The sequence below is a fragment of the Rhinolophus sinicus genome, chromosome 12 (genome assembly GCF_057876585.1).
Source record: "Rhinolophus sinicus isolate RSI-liver-muscle chromosome 12, RSI-T2T, whole genome shotgun sequence".
Lineage (NCBI taxonomy): Eukaryota > Metazoa > Chordata > Mammalia > Chiroptera > Rhinolophidae > Rhinolophus > Rhinolophus sinicus.
This window is the reverse complement of record NC_142512.1, coordinates 54,630,016-54,655,338: the sequence shown is the minus strand read 5'-3', so window position 1 is coordinate 54,655,338 and position 25,323 is coordinate 54,630,016. Positions and strand designations below refer to the sequence as shown.

At 51.6% G+C, this 25,323-nt stretch overlaps 2 protein-coding genes across 4 annotated transcripts; one reads left to right on the top strand and one right to left on the bottom strand.

Annotated features, from left to right (window-relative positions):
• Positions 1-438: 438 nt before the first annotated feature.
• On the bottom strand, positions 439-15,162 carry AFMID (arylformamidase). Of its 3 annotated transcripts, none has more exons than XM_019735671.2 (11): positions 15,008-15,162; positions 13,393-13,483; positions 5,277-5,381; positions 5,144-5,192; positions 4,014-4,099; positions 3,847-3,919; positions 3,560-3,657; positions 3,195-3,273; positions 2,954-3,095; positions 2,630-2,734; positions 439-867 (listed from the first exon to the last, which is right to left on the bottom strand). In XM_019735671.2, exons 1-11 carry the CDS (start codon positions 15,065-15,067, stop codon positions 835-837), a joined length of 921 nt encoding a protein of 306 aa, XP_019591230.2. In that variant the 5' UTR covers positions 15,068-15,162; the 3' UTR covers positions 439-834. The 3 variants fall into 3 exon arrangements, with proteins under 3 accessions (XP_019591230.2, XP_074176798.1, XP_019591228.2); XM_019735669.3 differs by lacking the exon at positions 439-867 and adding an exon at positions 2,298-2,510; XM_074320697.2 differs by lacking the exon at positions 2,630-2,734 and having other exon boundaries at positions 683-867.
• A 26-nt stretch (positions 15,163-15,188) lies between these two features.
• TK1 (thymidine kinase 1) lies at positions 15,189-24,474 on the top strand. Its single transcript, XM_019735672.3, has 7 exons — positions 15,189-15,463; positions 15,569-15,600; positions 16,936-17,046; positions 19,275-19,368; positions 22,999-23,088; positions 23,417-23,536; positions 23,627-24,474. The coding sequence occupies exons 1-7, from the start codon at positions 15,398-15,400 to the stop codon at positions 23,840-23,842; spliced, it is 729 nt and encodes a 242-aa protein (XP_019591231.1). The 5' UTR covers positions 15,189-15,397; the 3' UTR covers positions 23,843-24,474.
• The last annotated feature ends 849 nt before the right edge of the window (positions 24,475-25,323 follow it).

Sequence of the window (25,323 nt, the reverse complement as noted above, 5' to 3'; positions counted from 1 at the left end):
GAATATTTAGGCTATTTCCTACGTTTGCTATAATCAATCGTTCTTGAACTGCTAGCTATTCAGTGTGGGAGGGAGGCGGTGGGCCGCAGTGGGTGGTGGGTGGCTCCTTGGGAACTGCACACACCGCTGTGGGGGAGGAGCAGATGCCATTGTCCTGTCACGTCAAGGTATTATCTGGAGGCTAACACCCCAGGGCTTTCAGGGACAGACCCAAACTTCAGGTGTTGTCCAGGAAAGAGTAGACAATGGAGTGAAGCAAATGACAGAAGAAAAACTGGTTTGGGACACTCTTACAAAAGAGTCAGTAAACTTTCCTGAAAAGAACCAGATAGTAAATATTTTAGCTTTGGGGGCCATCTGGTCTCCAATGCAACTACCCAACTCTGTCACTGTAGCTCAAAAGCCACCACAGACACTTTGTAAATGAATGAACATGGCTGGGCTCCAATACAACTTTATTTATGGATGCTGAAATTTGAATTTTATATAATTTTCACCTGTCATGAAACAATAGTCTTTTCTGATTTGCTTTCAACTGTTTTAAAAAGCTTGTTAGGAGCTGACATTTTTGTCACACCTCTCAGCAGGCAGGGGGGCCAAACTTGGGGAGAGGCGTCGTCCTGGGCTGGATCCTCTCTGGAGCAGCTCAATCCAGGCCAGGCCAGGGCCGTGGAGACCTGTACGGTGCTCAGACTGGAAAGAACAGACTCTTGCCAGGGCAGATGGACAAATGGAGGTGCTACCAGGCCCAGAAGTGGAAGCTGGCGAGAAGGGGACGTGGTAAGGTTCTTTGGAGAACAAGTCGGGTGCACACCCGTTGAGGTTCAGGAGGCTTCAGAACTCCTGGAAGATTGTTTTCAAAATAATCTGCAGCACAAGGAAAAGATATGAAAGCCCCAGAGTTGGAGTGGCTCTTGTGAGGATCTCTCAAGAGGAATCTGATTAAAGAAACAGGCTGCATTAATGCTCAGAGAAACGTAGTCCTTTCCCACCTCCCACAGGAAATGTTCCAACAAAGCTCCCCACCTTACGTACACATACCTCCTGGCCGCTGCCCATGTGTGTATGACCCATGAGCCAAGAATGGCTTTAGTTTGTAAACGGTTGAAAAAAATCCCCAAAAGAATATTGTTTCGCAACGTGTAATTATATAAAATTCAAATTTCAGCATCCGTAAGTAAAGTGTTATTGGCACCCAGCCATGTTCATTCGTTTACGAAAATTGTCTGTGGTGGCCTCTGAGCTAGAATAGCAGAGTCGAGTAGTTGTGTCAGAGACCAGAAAACCCCCAAAAGCTAAAATATTTATTTCTTAGGTTTCTCAAGAGATGACATTGATGGGTGTTTTGTTTTCTTCCCAGTTAAAAAAAATGATACATGTTCACAATAGAAAACATGGAAATAGCTTCCAAAAATGCACTGATGACACCACGTGGTAAAGGCTTTCTTTTCCTAGGCATCTATATGCCTCCAAAGGTCCAGCTGTCTGAGTATTTGAAAGGAAGAATTTGCTGGCTCTGCTGTTTCTTGTTTCTGCTCTCACATCTGAATCAACGTGACATGTCCTAACCAATTTTCACAAACTTCATTTTGTCACCTGATTCGACCATAATTTAACCTCCCTGGGCATTTAGGTCGCTGCCAAGGTTTGAACATTAATAAAATTGTGGAGACTGTCCTTGTGTGTTTCCTGTGACTATCCTGAAGACAGAGTCCACGCAGCAGAATTACTGGGTCAGTGGTTTGGGTCCACATTGCCAGACTGGGCTCCCGAACTGTCAGGCCAGCGTGTGCTGCCAGGAGCAGACCTGGAGGAGACTCCCTCACTGCCTGCTCACCAGCGCTGGGCATTGTGAGAATTCAAACGTTGCCAGTGAGAGATGTTTACATTCCATTTCTGTGATCACGAGTGCACTTTAACCTCCCCCCATATTTACTGGCTATTTACATTTCTTTTAAAATGGTCTCTTATTCTTTGTCCATTTTTTCTACTTATTCAGTTCTTAAACAGAAATAAGAACGGTTCTTATTGATTTGAAAGGGCTCTATATGTAGTAAGGATATTAACTCCATGAATTAACACTAAATGCTATAAAAGCCTGGTGGAGGTGGCAGCTGATTAAAAAGTGAAGTTAATCGAGTGCTTACCTGCCCAGAAAGAAAAACAAAAAACAAAAAACAAATGGTAACTCTGTATTTGCCAGATCGGTGGCACATTTTCCCCAATTTATCCTTTGATTTTTACAAGGATTTTCCATATTAAAATTGTCATGAACATTTACCCACCAAATCCACCCATCCTTTCCTGTATGGAGTTGGTTTTGCTTTATGCTGAGCCACAGACAGGCGAATACTATGTCATACCTGCCTCTCCCCATCTACAGCCCCCTACAGATCCTACCTGTGTGTCCAGGACCAGACCCTGCAAATCACCTGGGGCTATTTCGGAGGGAGGTGAAGTACAGGAAGCAAGTGGGGCACTCGATTCCTATTGTCAGGTCCCCCAACCTCCTGGATGCCAAAAAACCAGGGCGGAGGTTCCACTGTGCTCCCCGCCTACCCAAGGCTCCTTATGTGTCAGGGCTATAACAGGACCCATGCTGTCCACGGTGAAGGGACGCACACCCCACCTGGGTGAGCACGTAGTCTGGCTGGGTCAGTTTCCAAATGATTTCGAAGTGATCCACATCGTGCACTTCTTTAAACGAGGCTTTCCACCCTGCCCTGCACAGCGTCTGTGTAGGAGCAACGAGGGAAGAGGAAACATGAGGGTGCAGGAGAGGAGAGAAGGGCTCTCACACAGCGCTTGGCACACACCAGGGGTCACTAGTATTTGAATAGATGGCTCATGGTCTTTGTTGACTACATGGCTCATGGTCTTGGGGTTTTATTTTGGTGAAAAAAGAGGAAGATGATGAGATTACCTTGGGTCAAAATCAGAGTGCTCGGCGTACCTGATAAAACTCTCTGGACTGGCGGTGGAATTCAGGGCTGTCGTGGTGGCCCACAGTCACCAGGATGTGGCAGGCGGGATCCACGGGCTGCGTTAGGCCCGCCTCCAGGAGGCGCTGTGGGCTGTTCCTCTGAGCATCCTCCCTGGTGCAGCACAGGTGGGTGAGGACAGAGAGAAGCCTCACCCCGGGCCCTCCTGGAAGGCTCCAGGCCAGCCTGGGGGAGATGAGGGGAATGACTCACAGGGTCAGGAGGAGAGGGTCATTCACAGACGTGTGCATGATGGGCTCCAGGTCGTATATCCCGCTTACCAGGAAAAAGCCTGTGAAGGTGAAGAACAGTCAGAGGGCCAGGCGGCACCACCCAGACCAGGCCTCAGGCAGGCACCAAGTGGGCAAGATGCGGCCAACCCAGGCTCCAGGGCCAGCGGGGCCAGACCAGGGTAGGAGGCAGAGAAGAAGCACAGTAGGCCCTGCTCGTGGGGCTCAATACCCCCAGGTCGAACCACTCATGGTTGTTCGGATTTTGAGCAGCTAGTGCAGACCTCCAGGCCCAATATGAGAGGGTGGAGGCTGCCCGGCCAGACTGCAGTGCCCATCCATGGAAACCTTTGAGGTTGGGGGTGACTCCATGCTTGGTCCAATTGGCCAGGAGCATCATTGCGGCCAGGTGGGCCCCAGCTGAGTGTCCAGACAGGTAAATTCCCCTGGAATGGGCCAGAGCAGAGAGCCAGATTTGCATGGTTTCCCCAAAGCATCAGGCCAGTATCAAGGAGTCCCAATTTGCCTTCTGCTCCACAGGCCAGAAGGGTAGCTAGGCTGCATTCAAGGGGCTACACCCATGGTCCTCCCACCCAGCATTGCCTGACAAAGAGAAACCCTGCAGTCATACTTACTCATTGCGCGGATACTGCTTCTGGACAAACACGATGCTCCGGGTCACTTGGTCTACCATCTGGTCCAAGGTACCTGCACAGAAAGCATGAGCTGGCTCGGCTCCAGCAGGGGCTCGCTCCCCACCAAAGCCCATCAGCCCTCGAAGCTGCAAGACCACCCTAATTACCTTTGGGGGCAATAGCATAACCCACTACCACCACGGTCACGCCCTGTGCTGTCAGTGGGTTCACCATGAAGGCCGACGCGTCTTTACTGCAGAAAGAGACAAAGACGTGCAACTTAGCCAGCTACACTGCTTCTGGGTCCTGTCCACCCAGAGTACCATCGCCTTCCTCTGACCCCGGGTGGTAGTGAGAAGAAGGTAGACTTCCTGCCACATTACATGCTAGCTACAGGACCTTGGGGATTTTATTTAACCTCTAAGCCTGGTTTCCTCATCTGTAAAATTGAGACAATTATACTTCTCTTAGGTGCTGGTTTGGAGAATTGAAGATCAGACACGTAGAGCGTCATCTGACTAAGGATAAGGTGCAAAAAATGTCTAGTAACATGAATGCTTGAGTGGGGAGATCCCACCTCAGATCCCTCCTTAGTAAGGTCCTAGGGAGCACAGTGTCCTGGAAGACCCTAAGTGCCTCTCTGCTTATCTTGGGATGACCATCTGTCCTCGTTTTCCCAAGACTTTCTCGTTTTTATCACCAAAAGGCCCATGTCCTGGGAAAGCACTCAGTGCGGAGCAACCTGGGATGGTGCCATGTCTTTGCTGGCAGAGGGGACTGAACATGCTTCTCACTCGATATAGTGGGTTGAACAGTGTCCCCCCAAAAGATACGTCCACATCCTAACCCCCAGTACCCTCAAATGTGACCTTATTTGGAAATAAGGTCTATGCAGGTGTAATTAAGAATCTTGAGATCATCCTGGATTTAGAATGGGCCCTAAATCCAATGACGGGGGCTATTATAAGAGAAAACAGAGGGAGATTTGAGAAGCAGACAGAGAGGCCATGTAAAGAGGAAGGCTGAGATCTGAGTGACGCAGCCACAGCCAAGGAAGACCTAGAACCACCAGAAGCTGGAAGAGGCAAGAACAGGTTCTGCCCTAGAGCCTCTGAGGGGAGCGCGGGCTGCTGACACCTTGACGTCAGACTTCCAGCCTCCAGAGCTGTGACAGAACACATTTCTGTAGTTGTAAGCACCCTAGTTTGTGGTCACTTGCTGCAGCAGCCCTCAGATACTCATAGGCCAGGAAAAGATGAACCTGCCTGTCTCTAGTCATCCGAATTTCCTGGCTCACCTTCCACTCTGCCAGTTTCCTCCATGAAGAAACACACAGAAAGGCAGGGCTGTAAGACAAAACACAGGGTGCCCGGGCTGAGGCAGGGTGCCAGCTGAGCTCTGCCGCGGGACCACCATCTCCTTCCACTCACCTTCAGACACTTTCTCAGGAAAGTAGATGTCCAGTTTCTCCGCTTCGCCGTCTCCATAGCGGACATCCAGCAGGCTCCTCCTGGTGGCCCGGGCCTTCTTGGTGGCTATCTCGGGAAACAGACAAGTCGCTGTCAGCACAACCTCAGGCAGCAGCAATTCCTATTTCATTTCAGGTAGCACCCTTTTTGCTGAAAGCCCCTTTGGGTTGACCAGTCAGCTCCAGCGCAAGGCTCAGAATACCAGCATGGGCCAGGGAGCTGTGTCCTACACAACTAGACTGAGAAACAACGGCTTGAACCAGAGTGGGGGGGGGGGGTGAGGTGGAAGAAGGCAGGGAAAAAGAGTAAAGTGAAAGTAAACATGTTTATGTGCAGAGCATATACATGAAAGTAAAAAAAAAAAAAAAAAAAAAAAATGTGGCAGGCATTCTGCCTTGTTCTCCCTACCACACAGGGTCAGAGAAAGGCAGTTCTCTGGGTGGACAGGACCCAGAAGCAATGTAGAAATGCCCCTCACTGCTTCCCCAACAATCACAGAAATCCAGGCCGCTTAAATCTCTCCAACACCGGGCACTAGACAGTGTAAATTGGTAAGACCTTCTGGAGGGCAACTTGGAAATACGTGTCAAAGCCCAAGAAGATCATATTCTTTGATACATAAGTCTTCATCCATATATTTATTATAACAGTAATCAGAAATATTCCCAAGGACTTGTTTTAAAGATGCCCATGGTAATGCTACTTACAATGGCAAAGCATTGGTCACAGCCCATGTGACCTGCAAGAGAAGACTGGTGAATTGCATTATCGTGTATCCCCTCTCTGCTTTATTGTTTATCCCAGCATTCATTATCCTTGATATGGTTTTTTATCTTGCTTACTGTCTGTCTGTTGCCCTCACTTGAACATAAGCTCTGTGAAGACGAGGGCTTGGCCCACCTCTGTACACCCAGGACTTGATACATGGTAAGCACTTAAAACTGTGTGAAAAAGAAAATTGTGTAATAAATAAATATTTTAATAAGCAGTGTTGGGTCAATTGAATATGCAAATGGAAAAAAAAGTTTCTTAATCCCTACCTCATACCATGCCAGATCAATTCCAGATAGACTACAGATATACATGTGAAAGACAAGACAATAAAGCTTTTAGAAAAGAAAGTAGGGGATCCTCATGACCTTGGAACAGGCAAAGATTGAATAAAAAGGACCCAAAATGCACTAATCAAAAAGGAAAAACTGAAGAGTATTTCATGATGTAGAGAGAAAATACATTACACAAATGTCACAGACAGTAAGGAAGAGGAAAAATATACCAAGCATGATTGATGCCATCTTTCTGATATTGAAAATTGGTGGGAAGAGACCTGCAACTTGGGGTATCTGCTCCTGGAGGCCCCCAGGACACCAAACTTGGTGGCCACAGTGGGCCCCCAAAGAAAACAGTGCTCCCCTGGGGTGAGTCTGCAACTCCAGAAGAGGCCAACTTGGTAGGTGAAGATAGTTTGCATAACTGTGTTTACACAAGTATGCATAAAACTTAAAACGGGCTGTTTTCATTTCAGCTGGGCTGCTCAAAGCCAAGAGAAATAAAAATGATGGTAGATGCTAAATTTCTCATGTGCCAAAGCCGGGGCAAAGTGGCTGCAAAACCAGTTTTGCCATCACTGACCATGTCACTGACCCTGGGAGTCAGTAAGCCAGGGAAGGCTATGTTTTATGGGTCCCCACTCCCTCTCCCATGGAAGAGGGAGATGTCCTATCTCCGGAAGCTTTAAGCGACCATCTGCGCAGAGAACCTGGTGTGTGACTTCTGCAGGGATCTAACCACCAGAACAAAACAGGCTCCACGTGTGTCCATGTGCCACGCTGGACACAGACTACTCTGAAGGACTTGTGAAACAGAATCGACCTGTTAGTAAACAGATGACTTTCAAATGATTAGAACCACAAGACTTTTTTTTTTGTAAGATTTTATTGGGGAAGGGGAACAGGACTTTACTGGGGAACAGTGTGAACTTCCAGGACTTTTTTCCAGTCAAGTTGTTGTCCTTTCAATCTTAGTTGTGGAGGGTGCAGCTCAGCTCCAGGTCCAGTTGCTGTTTCTAGTTGCAGGGGGCACAGCCCACCATCCCTTGCGGAAGTTGAGGAATTGAACCGGCAACCTTGTGGTTGAGAGCCCACTGGCCCATGTGGGAATCAAACCGGCAGCCTTCGGAGTTAGGAGCATGGAGCTCCAACTGCCTGAGCCACCAGGCTGGCCCAGAACCACAAGACTTTGTTAAGTGAATCAAATATATTGCATTTGTGATTCTAAGCTCAAGTGTTCCTTAAGAATTTAATCACATTTTGTAAATTGTGTTTAAATGTTTAGAGGAATTTAATCTGTGAAAGTTACGAGTTAACTGACCATCAATTCAAAAAATAAGTGAATGCCATTAATGTTTCCTATGAAGAAATTATATGTTTACATGGTTAAAAAAAATACGTAAAAGGCTTTTCAGTGAATGTCCCCCCCATCCCCTAGTTCCCTTGTCCCCCGCCTAGGTGATGACCGTTATCAATGCGGATATAGAATCTCCCTGCCTTTAATCCGAATGACAGCATATTAAATACATTTCTGCCCTGCCAGTTGCACTTAAAATTTCTCCGAGAGCTTTCCCAGTCAGTACACAGCGTCCTCATTCTTTTCTTTTTTTAGAACAGTTACTTAGTATTCCATCCTATGGCTGCACCTTAATTTATTTAACCAGTCACACCAGTTGCTTAGGACAAACAAACCAATCCAGATTATCAGGAGATTCTCTTGGCTCTCCCTCCCCCAGTTTATCCTGAACCCTGTTTCCTCCCCACCCCCACTGAGACCACCCTGGATTCCCTTCACTTCTCCCCTGGAAGGCAGCAACTCCCCTCTGCTCTCCTGCGTTCACCAGGACGCCCCCCTTCTGTAGGGGGACTCCTGTCTTAGCTCCAGCTGCCTTAACAAATATCATTGAGTGGGCGGCTTAGACCACAGACAGTCATGTCTCACACTTCTGGAGACTGAAAGGCCAAGAGGAAGGTGCCAGCAGAGGTGGTGTCTGGTGGGGGCCCTCACCTTGGGTTCTACACTGCCGCTTCCCGCTATGTGCTCACGTGGCTCGTCTCTGTGGAGGCAAGCTCTCTGGCTGGTGCCTCTTCCAAGAATCCTCCTGGATCAGGGCCCCAGGCCGGTGATCTCATTTAGCCTTAATTACCTCCTTAGAGGCCGTATCTCCAAATACAGCCACACTGGGGGGCAGGGCTTCCATATGTGAATTTGGGAGGTGTGGGGGCAGAGCCCCAGAAAGTAGTTTCCAGGCTCTAGGCCTCACATAGACAGGTGCTGGCTCAGGTAGTAAATTGCCATCAACTGTGATTGTATGGCCATCAGCTGTGGCTGGTTGGCCGTCAGCTGTAACCAGTGAGCCATTGGCCACTAATATAACTGCTGTGGCTACGCTAGCAGAAAGAGAAGAGAAGAAGAATGGGGGCTAGCAAGAAGATGGCGGCTGGGCTGGCAAGCCTGGATGGCGGTTTGCGGACAGTGTGGATCCAGCCTCCAGTGAGAGTATAGTGCCGCCAGAGAGAATATAGTGGTATGACTCCCCTACCTATGGCTCCGTGGGTGTTCCTTTTTGGCCTCACCATATCCTGCGTTCTTGTATGGGGAGCGGGACCAGAGACCCCACAGGCCGCCCAGCACGACAAATGGCGCAGCGAGCAGGGTCTCCCGCATGACAGGGGGATACAAACATTCAATTCACAGCAGCTCCTACACCCCCCCAATGGCCCTGGGGCCCTGCAGAATCAACTCTCCCCTGCACACCTTCTCCAAGGGGTGACCCTCACACCCCACCCTCCGCCACCCCCCTCACATGCTCCATATCGCCTGTAGTACTTGCTCTTATATCACACTGACACTTACTTATTCCTTATTCATTATCTATCACCTCCCTCCCCCACTGAACCACAATGATACATGGGTGGGGGGCTGTCTCTTTGGCTCACTGATAACCCATGCACATAGATGAGTGACCAGCACATGTTAGGCACCCAATAAATATTCACTGAATGGATTAATAAATGATGAAATAACTGCTGAGAGGCATCTTGGCTTTGCTATCACAAACAACCCTGCCCTGAAGAGCCTTGTACACACATTCTTGCACCAGCTTGCAAGGGTCTCTAGGAAGTGCTCTCAGCAGTAAAATTTTTGGATCAAAGGTATAAAGGCATTTGTCATTTTGAGGCCACCGCCCACTGCCCTCCGTGGGGGTTTACCCTCCCACCTGACAGGTTCACCAACAGAGTGGGTTCCTCAAAAGGGAGTGATTCAATTAACACAAGAGTTCTTAAAGGATACGTGAGCTGACTAGATTGATGTGCCCAAACTAGGAAAGTATCTAAACTGAAGAGTGACTAAAACCAAGCAGCCATAGGTGTGCATTCTCATGCACAAGTCTCCCTCCCTCAGATATTAAAAAAACTCAACTAACCCTGAGAAGGAGACATTGCCTCTCTGTAGGAAGTGGCCCAGGGGTTGGTGGCAGGCAGCTGGGTGCAGGGACAGAGAATGAGGTGACCCACGGCCTCCTCTCAGAGAGTGAATACCCAAGGGCAGGAACACAGGAGCGTGTCAATGAGACCTTATCACAGACTTCCTTTTCTGATTAAAGCAAAAATGGAGCTTCTATTATTCACAACCCAAAGTGTCAAAACTCTTAACAGATAGAAGCTCCAGGCCCTGGAAGCCCAGTCCATGGACCCAACTGTGCATCATGTTGGAGCAATTAGGGGAAGCAGGGGCCAGAGCTCCTAGAGACCAATGCAAGTGTGAGGCAGGGAGACCTGCCACAACCACGGAAGGCTGAAGACCAAGGGTCTGCTACATACAGAAGCTTCCATCTAAGAGAAGGCCGGGCCCATCTGCCCCCTCTAGTTAACAATGGCTGGCAGAATTATTGATGACCTTATTTTAAAATCTTCCAGTAAATCTAGGCTCCTTTTGCACTAAGAAAACAATCATTACCAGGGGTGGCCAGTTAGCTCAGTTGGTTAGAGTGTGGTGCTTGCAGCACCAAGGCTGCCAGTTTGATCCCTGCATGGGCCACTGTGAGCTGCGCCCTCCTTAAAAAAAAAAAAAAAAAAGAAAAAGAAAGAAAAGAAATCATTACCTGAAAATAGCCAAACACAGACAGTGCAGACCGGGGCTACTTAGAGTGTGGTCTGTGGATACTGGGAGCCCTACACTATTTGCTACTGGTCCATGACAAGCCAAGTGCCTAAGGAGAAAGTAAGCTTTTAGAATATATGCAGTCTGGGCGACCAGATGGCTCAGTTAGTTAGAGCAAGAGCTCTTAATACCAAGGTCGCCTGTTCGAGTCCCACATGGGCCAGTGAGCTGTGCCCTCCACAGCTAGATTGTAAAAACAACTTGGCATCCTGGAAAAACACACTGTTCCCCAATATTCCCCAATAATAAAAGGGGGAAAAAAAAGAAAGAATATATGCAGTTTGGCTAGAACGGCTTTGTCCATTGAACTTAATAATAAGAAATTAGGACTTTCAAGCAAAAACTTGTACATGAATGTTCATAGAAGCACTATTCACAATCGCCAGAAGGTGGAACCAGCCCAAATGTCCATCAACGAATGAGTGAGGAAACAGAATGTGGTATGTCCATATCATTGGATATTACTTGACCGTAAAAAGGCATGAAGTTCTGACACACACGACAACACGGATGGACCTCCACGCTCAGTGATAAGAAGCCTGACACAAAATGGCCACGTATGTGTGATTCCATTTATATGCAACATCCAGAATAGGCAAATCCACAGAGACAGAAAGCAGTTAGTGCTTGCCAGGGTCTGGGGGTGGGGGGATGGGAGTGACTGCTTAATGGGTAAGGGTTTTATTTCTGGGATGAAAATGCTTTGAAACTAGAGGTGATGGTTTACAACCTTGTGAATGTGCTAGATGCTAATGAAGGGTTAAAATGGTTAAATTTTATGTTCTGCGCAACAAAACAAAATTGGGACTCGTATTTTGTGTGCCTCTTTTTTGCTTTTCATTTTTCTGGTGCAGAGGGACAAGCCCAATCTTGCAGCCTGTGAAGGCAGGATGTGCCGTGGGAGGCCGCAGAGGCTGTCAGTCACGCGGCCCGGCTGGATTAAAGGGTGAGATTTCTTGCCAGTGCTGCAATGTCCAGCTGCTTGCCTGCGATGTGCATCGCAGTTTGGTTTAATCGTTACCCAATAATAAAACATGTTTGCTTTCTCTTTGTGGAGAGGTTTTCTGTCTGGGTTGGCAGGAGACTTTATCTTTCATTTTTTCTACTTGACATCATCCCTTTGCTGTGTTTTGCCGTCTCCTGTGAGTTTGATTCTAACGAGGCAATCTCCAAGTTTACAGGTGGCACTGATGAGGTCTTGGGAACCCCACCACCAGAGGCCAGCTGGCGCTCACTCAGTCACACTGACTGATTGTCCTTCCCACCCCCACCCCCACCCGTCAGCCTGCTCCACTTACCAGGAAGCTCCACTAGGGGAAGTGGCGACCATCACTAGCTGTGTGAGCTCAGGTAAGTTATTTAACCTCATTAAGCAGGGCCTGGACTAAGGGGAGGTGAGTGAGGTGGCACCAAAAACTCAGTAATGAAGATTGCTATGGGCCAAATGTTTGCGTCTCCCCCCAAATTCACATGCTGAAGCCCTACCCCCCCCCCCCATACGATGGTATTTGGCGGTGGGACCTCTAGGAGGTGGAGCTCTCATGATGGGATCAGTGGTCTGTAATAAGAGGAAGAAAGACCACAGCTCTCCCTCGCTCTCTGCCATGCGAGGACACAGGGAGAGGGCCCTCCCCAGGGAACCAAATCGGCTGGCACCTTCATCTCGGACTTCTCAGCCTGCAGAATTGTGAGAAATAGATTCCTATTGTTTAAGCCACTCAGTCGATGGCATTTTGTTATTGGAAGCCTGAAGTGACCAATGCAGAGAACAATAATATTGAAATGTGATACATATTTTTTTCAATCAAAATTAATGCCAAAAAGCCCACGATGAACAAAATGTCAGCATTTTAAATAGAGACAAGCGCCACCCCAGCACACGCATGGCCCTAATGAAGATGGTCTTTGTCTATGACATGGGCCAGCTGGGGCAGGGAGAAAAGGAAGGGAGGCGGAATGTGAACGTAAAGCTGACCACAGGGCTTATCGAGAGCCATTACTAGAGTCCCCAAGGGCCAGGCAGCACCCTCTTCTTAGCCCCTGCTTCTTACTCGTGACTCCCTTTCTCAACCAGGAAGATAAACATGTTTTCTACAAACTCACTGAGTGTCCCTTCACACTCAAATATTTATTGAGCGAGCAGAGGTGTATTTGGCACAGAGCTGGGTGCAGAAGGGGACTCTGGCGAGCCGGGACACAGATCCACCGCACAGAGTGGGTGCAGGAATGTGCTGGAATAAGCCCCCACAAGCCTGTTCCTCCAGCTGAGTTAGAGAACCACCAACCCCAGGAGCTCTGTTCAGTCTGCTGAAACAAAGGTGATTTGCCAACATCCGGTTTTCCCGACTGAAGGGAGAGGCTGGCTTCCTCCTCACTAACACTTCCCCCCATGGAGACTGCTTCCCCAGCCCAGCACAAATGCTCCTCCGAGGGTTAAAATCACTACAACATTCTGGAGACACACGGCAGAGGTGGGAATTAACCTTAACACTTCACTAACTTACAAGATCCCAAGCCCTGGTCTTCACCGTTTGTATAAACAGCAACAACATCCCACGTGCAGCAGTCCAGTGGGAGGCCTTGCTTTTTTCACTCCACCTCCCTGTGCACTGTGCCATGTGGCCGTTAGGCCTGGGTACTATTGGCAGAGCAGGAGGGGAACCGAGGCATGGTTGACTGGGCCTCCCCTGACTCCAGTGGTTCTGTAGCGAGGGCTCCCTGGCACCTGGCCCTGTCCCCAGTGCCTGGGCTTTGGGAATGCCCCAAGAGCTGGGGCTGTGCGGCTCCACCCCTCCCCCAGCATTCTGAACCACTGCCACATGCTAAAGCCCACCCAAAGCGGCCACAGAGAGGTCCCCAGTACCCTCGTTTCCGGTCTGTGAGTAGGTCCTCAGGGCTTCCTCTGCTCCCAGTCGGACGACCCATGTGCTGGGGGTGTACTGACGCTCCAACTCCTATGGGATACAGACACAAGGCTCCATAAGACCTGTTCTCCAGACAGAGTGAGCCCGCCACACACACATTCTTGGAAGCTCTTCTGTCTCAAGAAGCCCCCTGACCGGTATTCTCAGGCTCTCAAATTCAAAGGCCCTCCAGTTTCCAGCCTGGCAACCCATCCCCACTATCCTCCCACTAATTAATCAGATACAACATCGCAGACTTAAAAGGGAGATGAGGTCCCATAAACACATCCCAATTAATGCTACCATAAGCACCACTCCTATAGCACTAAGCCCACGGGCGGCCAGGGAGCTGCGGTGGGGTGGACGTGGAGCTGACCCCTGGAGAGGGTACAGTTGTGACTGGGGGAGGACACAGCACAATCAAAAGCACAGAGAGAGCATGGGAGAAATGGAAGTGTTGGAAACGCTGACCTGCCAGATTGCTAAAACGCAGGGGTGAGGCTGGGAAGCTGGGGCTCGATGTCAGGCTAAGATGTTCAGAGCTAACGCAGAACATAACAAGGGATAAGGTTCCGGAGACAGGGCTAGAAGGCAAAGAACAGGTGAAGCCTGGAGTGGGGAATTTGAAGGCAAGATGGCCTCGTGGAAAGGTCTTGGGCTCCGGAGTCATGTGGGCTGAGTGCCATCCAAGCTCTGCCACTTACTAAGGTGTCTTACCCTGGGCAACTCACAGTCTCTGGGTCTGTTCCCTCATCTACACACTGGGCATAATAACAGCCGCCTCACAAGATTAAAAGACAAAGCATGTAAATGAAGTAAAGCCAACCATTCAAATGTGGGTACTTCTTGTTGAACAGCGCTTCTCGTGGCCAGGGCTCTCTGGGTCAGGACCCTCTGTACCTGTCAGTGTCATTACTTGTAGGATGGCTCACTCTGTGGCTATCATCTTTCTTGCTATCATTTGGTAATGCTATTGCAATGGATTTCTGAGAGTCCTCTGATATTGCAGGTGTGTGTGTATGTGTGTGAGAGACAAAGACAGAGCGCGAGAGAGACAGAGAGACAGGCAGACAGAATAGGATTTCTTAGGGGCAGTACCCACAACTTCCATCAGAGTCTCAGATGTGTCCATAACCAGAAAAAGAGACAAGGCCTCCAGTGCAGGACTAGTTAGGAAACTATAACTGAATGACCGTCATAACAAGTGCTTTCATATGTTGCTTCTAGCCCTCACAACCACCCCACAGTAAGCACCAGCCTTTCCGTATCTTTGCGCATCTGGTACATCCTCCATACACATTGCATAACGTCAGGCTCAGGTGGGGAACTTCGGCCCCAACTCCGGTGGGCTTATGGATATTAACGTAGTCAGGGCTTCAGTTTTCTCTGCCCTTAAAATCAGGCTCACAAAATCCCGCCTGCGGTGAAAGCGCAGCGCGAAAGCCTTCGGGAGCTGCTGGCACACAGTAGCCGCTCATCCACGACCACAGGAGCGTCTGGGCTTCCTTCTTGGCGCTGCCCCCTAATCCCTGAGCTGTGCTCCTCAGCCCCAGCCTCTCCCTGCAATCCACCTACCTCTTTAGACAGCTTCTTCCAGGGAGCCTCGCCTTTGCGAAGCTCAGCAGGGTCACCCATCTCGCGGTCCACAACCAGAGGGGCACACGCCCCGCGTACTTATAGGGGACGTAGGGGGCGGGGCGATGCTCAGGCACCGCCCCCGGAGCGAGATTCACCGCCCTGCGGACTTGAGCCGGGCGCGCGCATCCCCGGTCCCACCCACGAGGGGCAGGGCTGCAGATAAAGTCTCCCGCCAGTTCCACGGCCGCACGGTGATTGACTCTGGGGTGGTCGGGGCCGCTCCCGATTGGCCAGCGCGCCGGGGTAAAGCCAGGCGCGGGAACCCGCGCAAGGTTCCGGAGCCGCGGCAGCAGAGGGGTCCTGTTCAGCGAGGTTCCTGGAGGTGCCATGAGCTGCGTCAACCTGCCCACCGTGCTGCCCCGCTCCCCCACCAAGACCCGGGGGCAGATCCAGGTATGGGCGCCGGGGTGGGGTCCTGGCAGGCGGGATCGGGGTCATGGCCGGTGCCCTGGCGTTTGTGCACAGTGGGCCCCGAAGTGACCTCTCCTTCTTTTCTAGGTGATTCTGGGACCCATGTTCTCAGGAAAAAGGTAACGGCCTCGCGGGGTGGGGGGTGGCCCGGGACCACTTTCTCCTCCGCTCCCTTTCCCAGGACGGTGTCCTCCCTGGCGCCCCTCCCGGGCCTGCCGCCCCTGTCAGAACCCTCCCCCTCTAGAACCGCCCCCGCCGCCAGACCTTGCTTTCCCGCCCAGGATGCCGCTCCTCCCTGAAGTCGATTCCTAGAGGACGCTCTCCTTCCCTGCTTGCCCCGGTCAAAACGTCCTCTCCTTAGCAAGGAAGGCTCCTTCCCGAGCTGGTCACAGCCCACAGTTTAGCCTCTCACTCGGAAGGGGGCATCCAAGTCTTTTAAAAATTGTGTCCCCTGTGGGCCAGCCCCTAAGCTTCTTGCAGTAAGCATCTGTATGCCTCCTTCCGGTGAGACTGTACTGTTCGCTTAGATGGCCAGGAAACTTTGCACACTGAGGAGTCAGGTGATGTGCCTGCTCACCCGTGTGATAGAACCGCTTCCCAGACCGAGGTGGGGCTAGTGAACGCCTCAGTAACCCCCACCCCGGTCCATGGCCCTGGGGGAACACTCCAGCCCAAGTCCCTGGCCCACAAGGGGGAGGCTCAGCGTGGGCTCTTTGACCCAGAGGCAAAGTGCTTTTTCTTTGTTGAGCAAAAACATTTTGTGATGTCAGTTCAGACTGAAGAACTGAGAGATTACTTTGGACCCCTCGCCTCTGTTTGGGGCCTTTACCTTCATCCACTCCACCATATCCGAGAAACTCACCCTTCCAGACCTCCCCAGACCACCTAAGGGCCATTCCCTGCCAGCAGGCCCCCAGTGACATAGGACACTTGTTAATGTCCCTCTCCGGTCTAGACTGAACTCGCAGAGTGAGGCCCTCTCATCCTCACTGATCTTTCCCACGCACTGCCCCTTGCTCTTTCCATCCATTGGTGGGTTTCTGTACACTCTTAGAATGTGGTGGGGGGGCCGGCCCAGTGGTTCAGGTGGTTGGAGCTCCGTGCTCCTAACTCCGAAGGCTGCTGGTTCGATTCCCACATGGGCCAGTGGGCTCTCAACCACAAGGTTGTCAGTTCAATTCCTCGAGTCCCGCAAGGGAAGGTGGGCAGCGCCCCCTGCAACTAGAAATGGCAACTGGAGCTGAGCTGCGCCCTCCACAACTAAGATTGAAAGGACAACAACCTGACTTGGGAAAAAAAAAAAAAAAGCCCTGAAGTACACACTGCTCCCCAATAAAGTCCTGTTAAAAAAAAACAAAAAAAAAAACGAAGGCGGTGGGGGAGCCCAGCTTGGGCTGCTGGGTCCTCCTGCCGCTCCTATGCCGTGGGCCTCACCTCCCACTCTGTCCTTGCAGTACTGAGCTGATGAGACGAGTCCAGCGCTTCCAGATTGCCCAGTACAAGTGTTTGGTGATCAAATACGGCAAAGACACTCGGTACAGCAGCAACTTCTCCACGCATGACCGGTGAGTCCCTGCCCCTCCTGTCCTGTGTTGACCCCTCTTCTGAGAAGCCCAGTGAAATTCACAGGACACAGAACATACTGTCAGAGCACGTTTTAGTGGGGATGGTTCATAAGGCTGATGCCTGGCATTGAACGTTCAAATCCGCAAACTTGCCAGGTTGTGTGACAAGGCAGCCTAGGACAGCCTTTCATGGACTCTAGCCCAATGGTTCTTAACTGGGGACGATTTTGCCCCCCAGAGTCCATTTGGCAATGTCTGGAGTTTTTAGTTTTCACAGCTGGAGGAGGGGGTGCACGTTCCTGGCATCTAGTGGGTGGAGGCCGGGGATACTGCTGAGCAACCTGCCATGCGCAGGATGTCCCCAAGACACAGAAGTACCCGGCCCGGTCATCAGTAGTATGTGCCGGGGTTGAAAAGCCCTGCTCTGAAGTATGCACCTATGCAGGTGGCAGGCTGGTTTTGTTTAGACTGCATGTTGGTTTTTATTTAACTTTTCAGTTGGCTTGTCCGCGCTGACCCCGTCATCTTGTGGCCTTCGTGCATTCCCGTTGTATGTTTATCTGCCTGCACCCCGTGGACATTTCAGTCTGCAGCCTGATTTCGGGGTTAAATTTAGTTCCCCTCCTGCCCCTTCCTTGGCAGCAGATTGGGGCCTGAGACACTCCTTTCTTGGCCCTCCAGACTTGTCCACCTGAGCCGCCGATGCAAAGCCATGCCGTGCCACACACAGGGCTGGTGGCTTCGCGGTGGGCATGCGGGCTTTCTGAAGCCAGGTGGATGGTGGGGTGGAGAGTGCCAGGGACTTGTTGTTAAGTGTCAGGAATGAGAGTGACGTTTCAGGCCGTGCTGTCTGATGCCGGTGCATTTACGCCTCCCAGTTTGCTACCTCATCCCTAAAACATGGTGTCCACTGCACAGGACTGCGGCGTATCGGGGAGGACAGTGACAGCAGAGGAGGCAGCACTGTGCACTGATTAGAAGTTCAGTTTCTGGAGTTGGTCAGAGCGGGGTTAAATCTGACCGCTGGCAGAGTGTCACAAACCCTGTCTAACATGGACTGTAGGGGCAGTGACCATGACTGAGTCCTTGGCAGGAGTGACAAAGCTCTCGTTTTGCTCCCCGGCTAAAGCTGGAACCAGCTTGCTCTCTGCCTGCCCTCTGCTTCTCTCTGTTTTGGGAGGGGAGACGGAATTTGAAATGCAAGAAATGGTAGGATGATGGCAAGATAATAACTAAGCAGTAAAGTATTTTATTTTTTTATAAATACAGCCGCAAACTGCTGAGCCTTCAGAATGGTCCCTGCTTCTCCAAAGGCTAGCTCAGAGGAGCAGGCAAAAATGGAAACGAGAGAAAACATTGTAGAAAAACATGGACTCTGTTTCAAAAGACAGAGGGCAAAGAGCAGCATTCTTCTTCAAACAGACCCTGGCTGTGGGAGCAGGGTGGCGTCCAGTCTGTCACTTAATGCACTGGAACATCCCCACACACGGCCTTCCGCTTTCACACTGCTGGGTAGGAATCTCCCCGCAAGACCCATGAGGGAGCTGTGTGACCGCGGATTTGAATCCTGGTTCTGCCAGCTAATGGCTCCAGGATCTTGGAGAAATCCTTTAGTTGGCTAAAGGAGCCAAGTGGGAGAAGTTCTTGTAGGTCGTTGCACGGCTGCTGGCGTTCCAGGCTCAGCCCTGCCCGGGCACGCAGGACTCAGAGTCTGTTGCTAACCGTCTGCCGAGGGCCCTGTCAGCACTCTGCCTTCAGGCTTCCTTCCTCCGTAAAAGAAAACGATAAAAAGAAATCCTATTTTGTGACTGTACTGGTATGAAGACAAATATAACGCAGGCTGATTTAGAGTTATTCTTCTGACTTTTAAATGAAATTAGAACATTTCATTGGCCCCTAAAGGACCGTGGGCCCTGGGTGCTGTGCCCGATGAGCTCACCTTGCCCACCCCGGCCCACTGAACAGTGCAGGAGAGCTTTATATCCGGCGTCGCTAACTTCTAGTCCAAAGAGCAGTGACATAGCTTGTGTTGAATAACCAGTTTTCCGAACAAGGGCCTTTATTCTCCCCAAATGCCCTCCCATGAGCACCAGCTCCTCAAAGCTCTAGGCAAACAGCAGCCCGCTTTGCCGGTCGGTGAGGGTGGTCACGAGAGCTGCTCTGGCCCCTGCACTGTGGTTTCTGGTCTCCTGGGTCACCCTTGCTCATGCTCTGGTTTCTTTCCCCAGGAACACCATGGAGGCGCTGCCAGCCTGCCTGCTCCGGGACGTGGTCCAGGAGGCCCAGGGCGTGTCCGTCATAGGCATTGATGAAGGGCAATTTGTGAGTTGCTTTGTCTGGGCATCATGCCCCCTACGAACTCCCCTGGCTGTCTCCCGATTTCGTCTTTATTTGGTTCTCTGGTTTAAGCTGGGTAGCAAATGGTAGGTTGACCAGTATTTTTCCTTGTCGCTTTGGAAAAGCAGCAGCAATCCTAGCAGCTCATGTGAAGGCTGCTCTCACTGCGGGTTACCCTCTGGGCAGGTTTGTGGTCCGTTCTGTCTCAGAACAGTGTGTCCTAGGACACACTATTTTCATTTATCTTGCTGTGTATTCGGTGTGCCTTCTAAATGTGAGACCTCATGCCTTCACTTCATTTCAGCCTCTCTCTGCAAGGTGTTCCGCGCAGCCTGTCCCAATGTGTGGTTTTGATGACTGAGTTTTCATTTCTGGGATTTCCGGCCAGTTCTTTTTTTGCGTCTGCTACTCTAATTCACATATATTCATTTGTCTTTAATAATTGACTGTTGTTTTTCTTTTAGTTGATGTGATTCCCTTCCATGGTCGTTCTGTAAATCTTCTTTTATGGTCTTTCCAGCTCACTCGGTGTCTGCTGGTTTGAAGCGCGTTCCCTGGCTGAGTAGGCAGCTTGTCTTTTGTGGCCTTAGTTTCTCTCCTGTGCTTTGGAACTTTTTGTTCCTGCAAGTGCATCTTGAGTGAATGGAGCTAAAACGTACTTCCAAAGGGGACTGCTTCCGTGCTTAGTGGTATGGTTGCCTCCACCCAGTGCATTAGGGTAACGTAGCTGCTGTGACAAACCCAAAATGTCACTAGCTTAACGGGCTAGAAGCTTATTCCAAGTCAGTGGTAGGGAGGCCTGCCGAGGAGGTCCCCATCTTCACACGTGGCTTCTAAGATTCCCTGGGTGGCCACATCCAATGGTGAAAATGGGAAACGAGAGGGTCTCCTGTGTGGGAGCCAGGCTAGAAGTGTGTAACTCGCTGACCTTGACCACTGGAATTGGAGCACATGGTCCCCTGAACTGTACATCTAGTCATGCTCTGTGCCCTGGAGGAAGAGGGAATTGCAAGTTAAAGATAATTTTTTGTTTGTTTGGTAAGTGGTTAGCGATCTCTGCCTGCCCAGGGCAGAACCAGGCCCCGGGGCTGTAATGTCCTACAGGGCACTATGAGATGCTGTCCGATGTGAGACACAGCCCCACGCCTTGTTCCCGTGGTGAGGCTGGTGGGTCTCCCACCCTCGAGTGGGGTGGATCCTTTGGGGTCCCCACCCCACCTTCCTGAGGGTCGGCACACATGTGTTTCTTCATGACTCCAGGCAACGCAGAGGCGCTTGGGTTGCTTTGTGAAGTCTTTGGCATTTGGGGAGATGCATCTGAAGACCCCCAGTCGCAAGCAGAGGATGTAGGTGGGCAGCATGGCTCCAGGGCACGCCGGCCTTGCAGCGGTCACCCCTGCGTGTGGTTAATGGCTTGGCAGTAGTGGAAGTCGTGATTTTAAAAACCTCTTTCTGGGGCGGCCCGGTGGCTCAGGCGGTTGAGGGGTCCCTGGAGAGGGCTTTAGGAGGCCAGGTTAGCTCTTGATTCACTGTCCTCGGGAAGGGGGATGACTCTGTGACCGGCATCGTAGGCCTGATCTCTAGGGAGGGTGGACCAGAGTAGGCTAGGGCTGTGCTCGGTAAAACAGCAGCGGTCACTCCTGGTAGCCAGGAGAGGGGAGGTGTGGCCCTTGTTCACGTTTGGTCTGAGCTCAGACGTCGTTATGGAGGGTCTTGTTTCTGTCTTGATCCACCAGTCACAGAGTGGCCTTGCCTGCTGTTCACGTTCCGTGAAATTAATTATGTTCAGAAGGATAACACCAAGACCCGCTGTGAGTGCCAGGCCGGCTCCTGCTGCTGGGGCTGCTTTTCTCTTTTTACTGCCCAGAAAAACAAACCAAAGCCATGTAACGTGGTCTACATCCTTCCAGTATTTGTAGATGCATATTTTGTTATAGACTGGGCTCATACCACACGATGACCATTTTCCCATGTCAGCAAATACCCATCCTTACGAATATGCCGTATCTTCCTTAAGTCGTCCCCTGTGTGTGGCATTTAAAGGCTGCGATGGACATCTCTGGCTGCCATCTGGTGTACTAGGATTTCAGTACCAAGTGGAACTGCTGGTCAAGGAGCCAACCTCATTCATTATTTTCTGAGGTTGTGCCACATGGCAGCAACTTTCTAGGTGTCGGGGATAGCACCTGAGTCTCTGCCCTTGAGCTTACATCCCCTCACAGTTCTGGAAGCCTGTAATCGAGCTGTGGGCGGGGCTGGTAGGGCGGAGGTGTGAGGGCGGATCTGTTCTAGGCCTCGCCCCGGTCAGGGCTTGTAGAGGACCGTCTTCTCTCTGTGTCTTCACATTGTCTTCCCTCTGTCAGGGTCTCTGTCCAAATGGCCCCTTCTTATCTCCAAATAAGGTCACATTCTGAGGTATTGGGGGTTAGGGTTTCAACATATTAATTGGGAGGGTAAGAGGGGACACAATTCAACCTAAAACATCACCTAAAAAACTAATGGCAATAAATGCCAGTGACATGGTTACCAGTGGACATTTGGAAATGCTATACATGCCTGGGTGGCTCCGTCCTTATCTTTGGTGACGCAGGAACCCCCACAGGGGCCCAGGGTTCAGTGCTCTGGGGGTGGTGGTGGTGGCATGTGAACAGAGGACAAAGTGTCCAGGGGGAAGAACTGGCTCTTTGACTATGGCATCAGTTTTGGGGGTGGGGGGCGAGGACCCTCCTAGCGTCCTCAAACTCTGGTGTGGAAGAGCCTGTGTCCTGACGTATGTCTTAGTGTGGAGGGTGAGCTGCAGGGGTGCTTGATCTTGGGGGGTGTTGCCCTCTGAGTGTGGCCACTTGCATTGCTCTTGGTTTTTCTAACAGTTTCATGGTCCTCATCTCGCTAGGCACTCAGGTCTCAATGACCTCGTACCCTCAGTAAACAGGCCAAGGAAGGCCTGAGCGGCTTGGAGAGAGACCCTTTGCCCAAAGTCCGTTCACCCAACCCAAAGACCAATCTAGACAGGTGAACACCCTCAACTGAAGGTAATATGATTGACTGATGAAAATTCACCAAAGGATTTGTTTAAGTAGCAGCCTCGCCCTGGGCCACGTAAAATGACATTTGGTTTACCAAGTAAATGACCTTTCTGCAAGCCCTGCATTTAGAAGGGCATGCTGTGTCATCCTGGCATCATGTGGACCATTATGTTAAAAAAGGAAACGGAAAACCCAGAGAGAGCCCACCTGCCTACCAGCCAAATAGAATACATAACAAACTGAGTGCCTTTGATCCTTAATGCCAACAGCCTTTCTTACCATTTCTTAGGCTCAAGAATGTGACGTCCTTGCCAAGGTCACACAGCTAATGGGTCCAACCACGAGCAGGTCCCAGCCCGAGGCAGCCCTCTGGCCTGAGCGTGCACAGCCATGTGCGAGGGGGTGGGGGGTGAGCGCAGGAGCACTCACCTCTGGTCTGGGGGGCCGGGGAGGGGGTTAGGGTCTCTGTCTGTGTTTCACGCTGATCCCGGTGCTGGAGTTCTTGGGTCTGGCAGCATCCTCTCCGTGGCTGCTGGAAGCTGCTGCTGAGGCTGGAAGCGCACTCTTTCCTTCACCCACCCTTTTCCAGTTCCCTGACATCGTGGAGTTCAGCGAGACCATGGCCAACGCAGGGAAGACCGTGATCGTGGCCGCACTGGATGGGACCTTCCAGAGAAAGGTAGGCGTCTGGTCCAGGTCTTGGATGGCACCTGGCAGGCACACAGCTGTGCACAGGAGCTTCTCCTCCTCCTCAGTGCAGTGCTCCCTGGATGGCGGGGCCTTGGCCAAGCCCCAGGCACTCAGACCAGCCAGCCCCAGCTCTCCGGTTTGCCAGGGAGTGAGTCTATCTCAGATGAGGGCCCTCGGCGTCAGGGGGTGGCGCTCTGGAGGAAAGCAAGGTCCAGGGAGTTTCCTGGCTTCGGTGCTTGTGAAGCAGAGGGTTTCCAAGGCAAACCCGCCTGGAGAGCGAGGCGAGTGTGCGCACCTGCTCTTTCCCTGGAATGTAGGCTTTCGGGACCATCCTGAACCTGGTGCCCCTGGCGGAGAGCGTGGTGAAGCTGACAGCCGTGTGCATGGGGTGCTTCCGCGAAGCCGCCTACACCAAGAGGCTGGGCACCGAGAAAGAGGTAGCTGCCCCCTGAGTTCTCCGAGGGGGTGGGGGCGGCCCGGAGGTGCTGTGTCCGCTCCATCCAGGCCCTTCATGTCCCCTGCGCCAGGTCGAGGTGATTGGAGGAGCAGACAAATACCACGCCGTGTGCCGCGTCTGCTACTTCCAGAAGGCCTCGGGTCAGCCCGCAGGACTGGACAGCAAAGAGGACAAGGAGAACTGCCCGGCGCTGGGGAAGCCGGGGGAGGCCAAGGCCGGCGAGCACGCAGGAACCAGGAAGCCGTTTGGCCCTCATCAGATCCTCCAGTGCGGCCCCGCCAACTGAGGTGGGGGAGCCAGCGCCCCCTGGCGGGTGCCTGGCCCCTGCACGCTGAGCAGCCTCTTCAGAGGAGGAAGTCCTGGGAGAAATGAGGTTTGTTTCACTGGCATTTGGAACTTTCCGTGGGGCTGGCGGTCCGCAGTCCCAGTTCCCTCCACCGGCCTTTCTCAGTTCCCTTCCCAGCTGCTGGTCCATCATGACCACCCCAGGCTGGCGCTGGCTACTACTGATACCACTCCTTCTGGGTGAAGGGCAGGCCACACGCTGTGACATCAGCGCTGCTGGCTTCTTCCCCCTCTGTGGCTTTTACCGTTAAGTTTCTGTTCTTACTGGGAAGTGCGGACACCAGCACCTCTGGCTTAGCACTGAGCCTCGTTCCACACCAATGCTCCGTCCCTCTGCCTGGGACAGGCTCCCGGCCTGAGGATGGCAGGACTTGTGCCCTGGACTTCCCTCTGCACTGAAAGCCCTTCCTGTTTCGGCGATCACTTTCTCAAGAATGACAGCTTCCTTCACATCAGTGAAAGCCTGCTGGGGCTCAGATCCCAGGGGTTGGCTAGTCTTTTGGGGGGGTGGGGTGTTGGGGGCAGGGTCCCTGATTCTTCTGTTGTGAAATTAATAACTAATATTGAAATGTACCGGTTGTTGGAAGCACATTACTTTTTGGTGCCTGGAATTCCCCGGCTTGCACTGTAGACACTCCGACGTGATGTGATGGGGATTTCTTTCTAGATCTTTTCCTAGTACGACTGCTGTCTTAGCCACAACCCTTTTTAACTGAGAAATGATCGTGAAGCATGGCCTAAGAGGAACATTCGCTTGCTCTTCTGCCCGGGTGGGTTTCAGGACAGAAGAGCCTGGGGCCCAAATTGGAAAGACGAGGAGGCCGTGGTCGGTGCTGCCAGCTGGGGCTGTGAGGTCAGGTTTTGTTTGTGAAACAGACACTGGACAGTTCAGGAGCCAAGAAAACTAGCTCAGCTGTGTCTCTAGGCGGCTCACATGGAAGCAAGAATCTGCTGGGGTGAGGGTGGGGGTGGGCCTGGGCTGTCGGTGTGCCCCATGCAGATGGGATCGGGGTCCCAGATTACACTGAGGTATAGTACAGCGGGGAGGCTGCAATTCACAGAACGCTATTCATTCTCACTCGGGATTTTGAAATGATCAAGGCCGACTTTTGACAGCTCCCCGTCATTGCTCAAAAAACAGAAGCTGGGAGCTGCTTCAAGGGGCCCTGGCCTCTTCTGAAGGATGGGCTCATTCCCCTGGGGTGCGGGGCTCGGTGGCCAAGCCTGCTCCCTGCCCTGTCCTGGGAAGTATTCCAGGAATGCTGAGCCTTTTCTGCAGGAAGTAGGGGCCCTTCCGAGGGTGCCTCTCACTCTACTGTGAGAGGAGCAGGAAGCAAAGGGTTACTGGGAAAGGAGCATTCGGAGGGTCAGCTCCCAGGTACCCCCACCAAAACTCTAGCAAGCGTGCAGCAGGACCCTGGC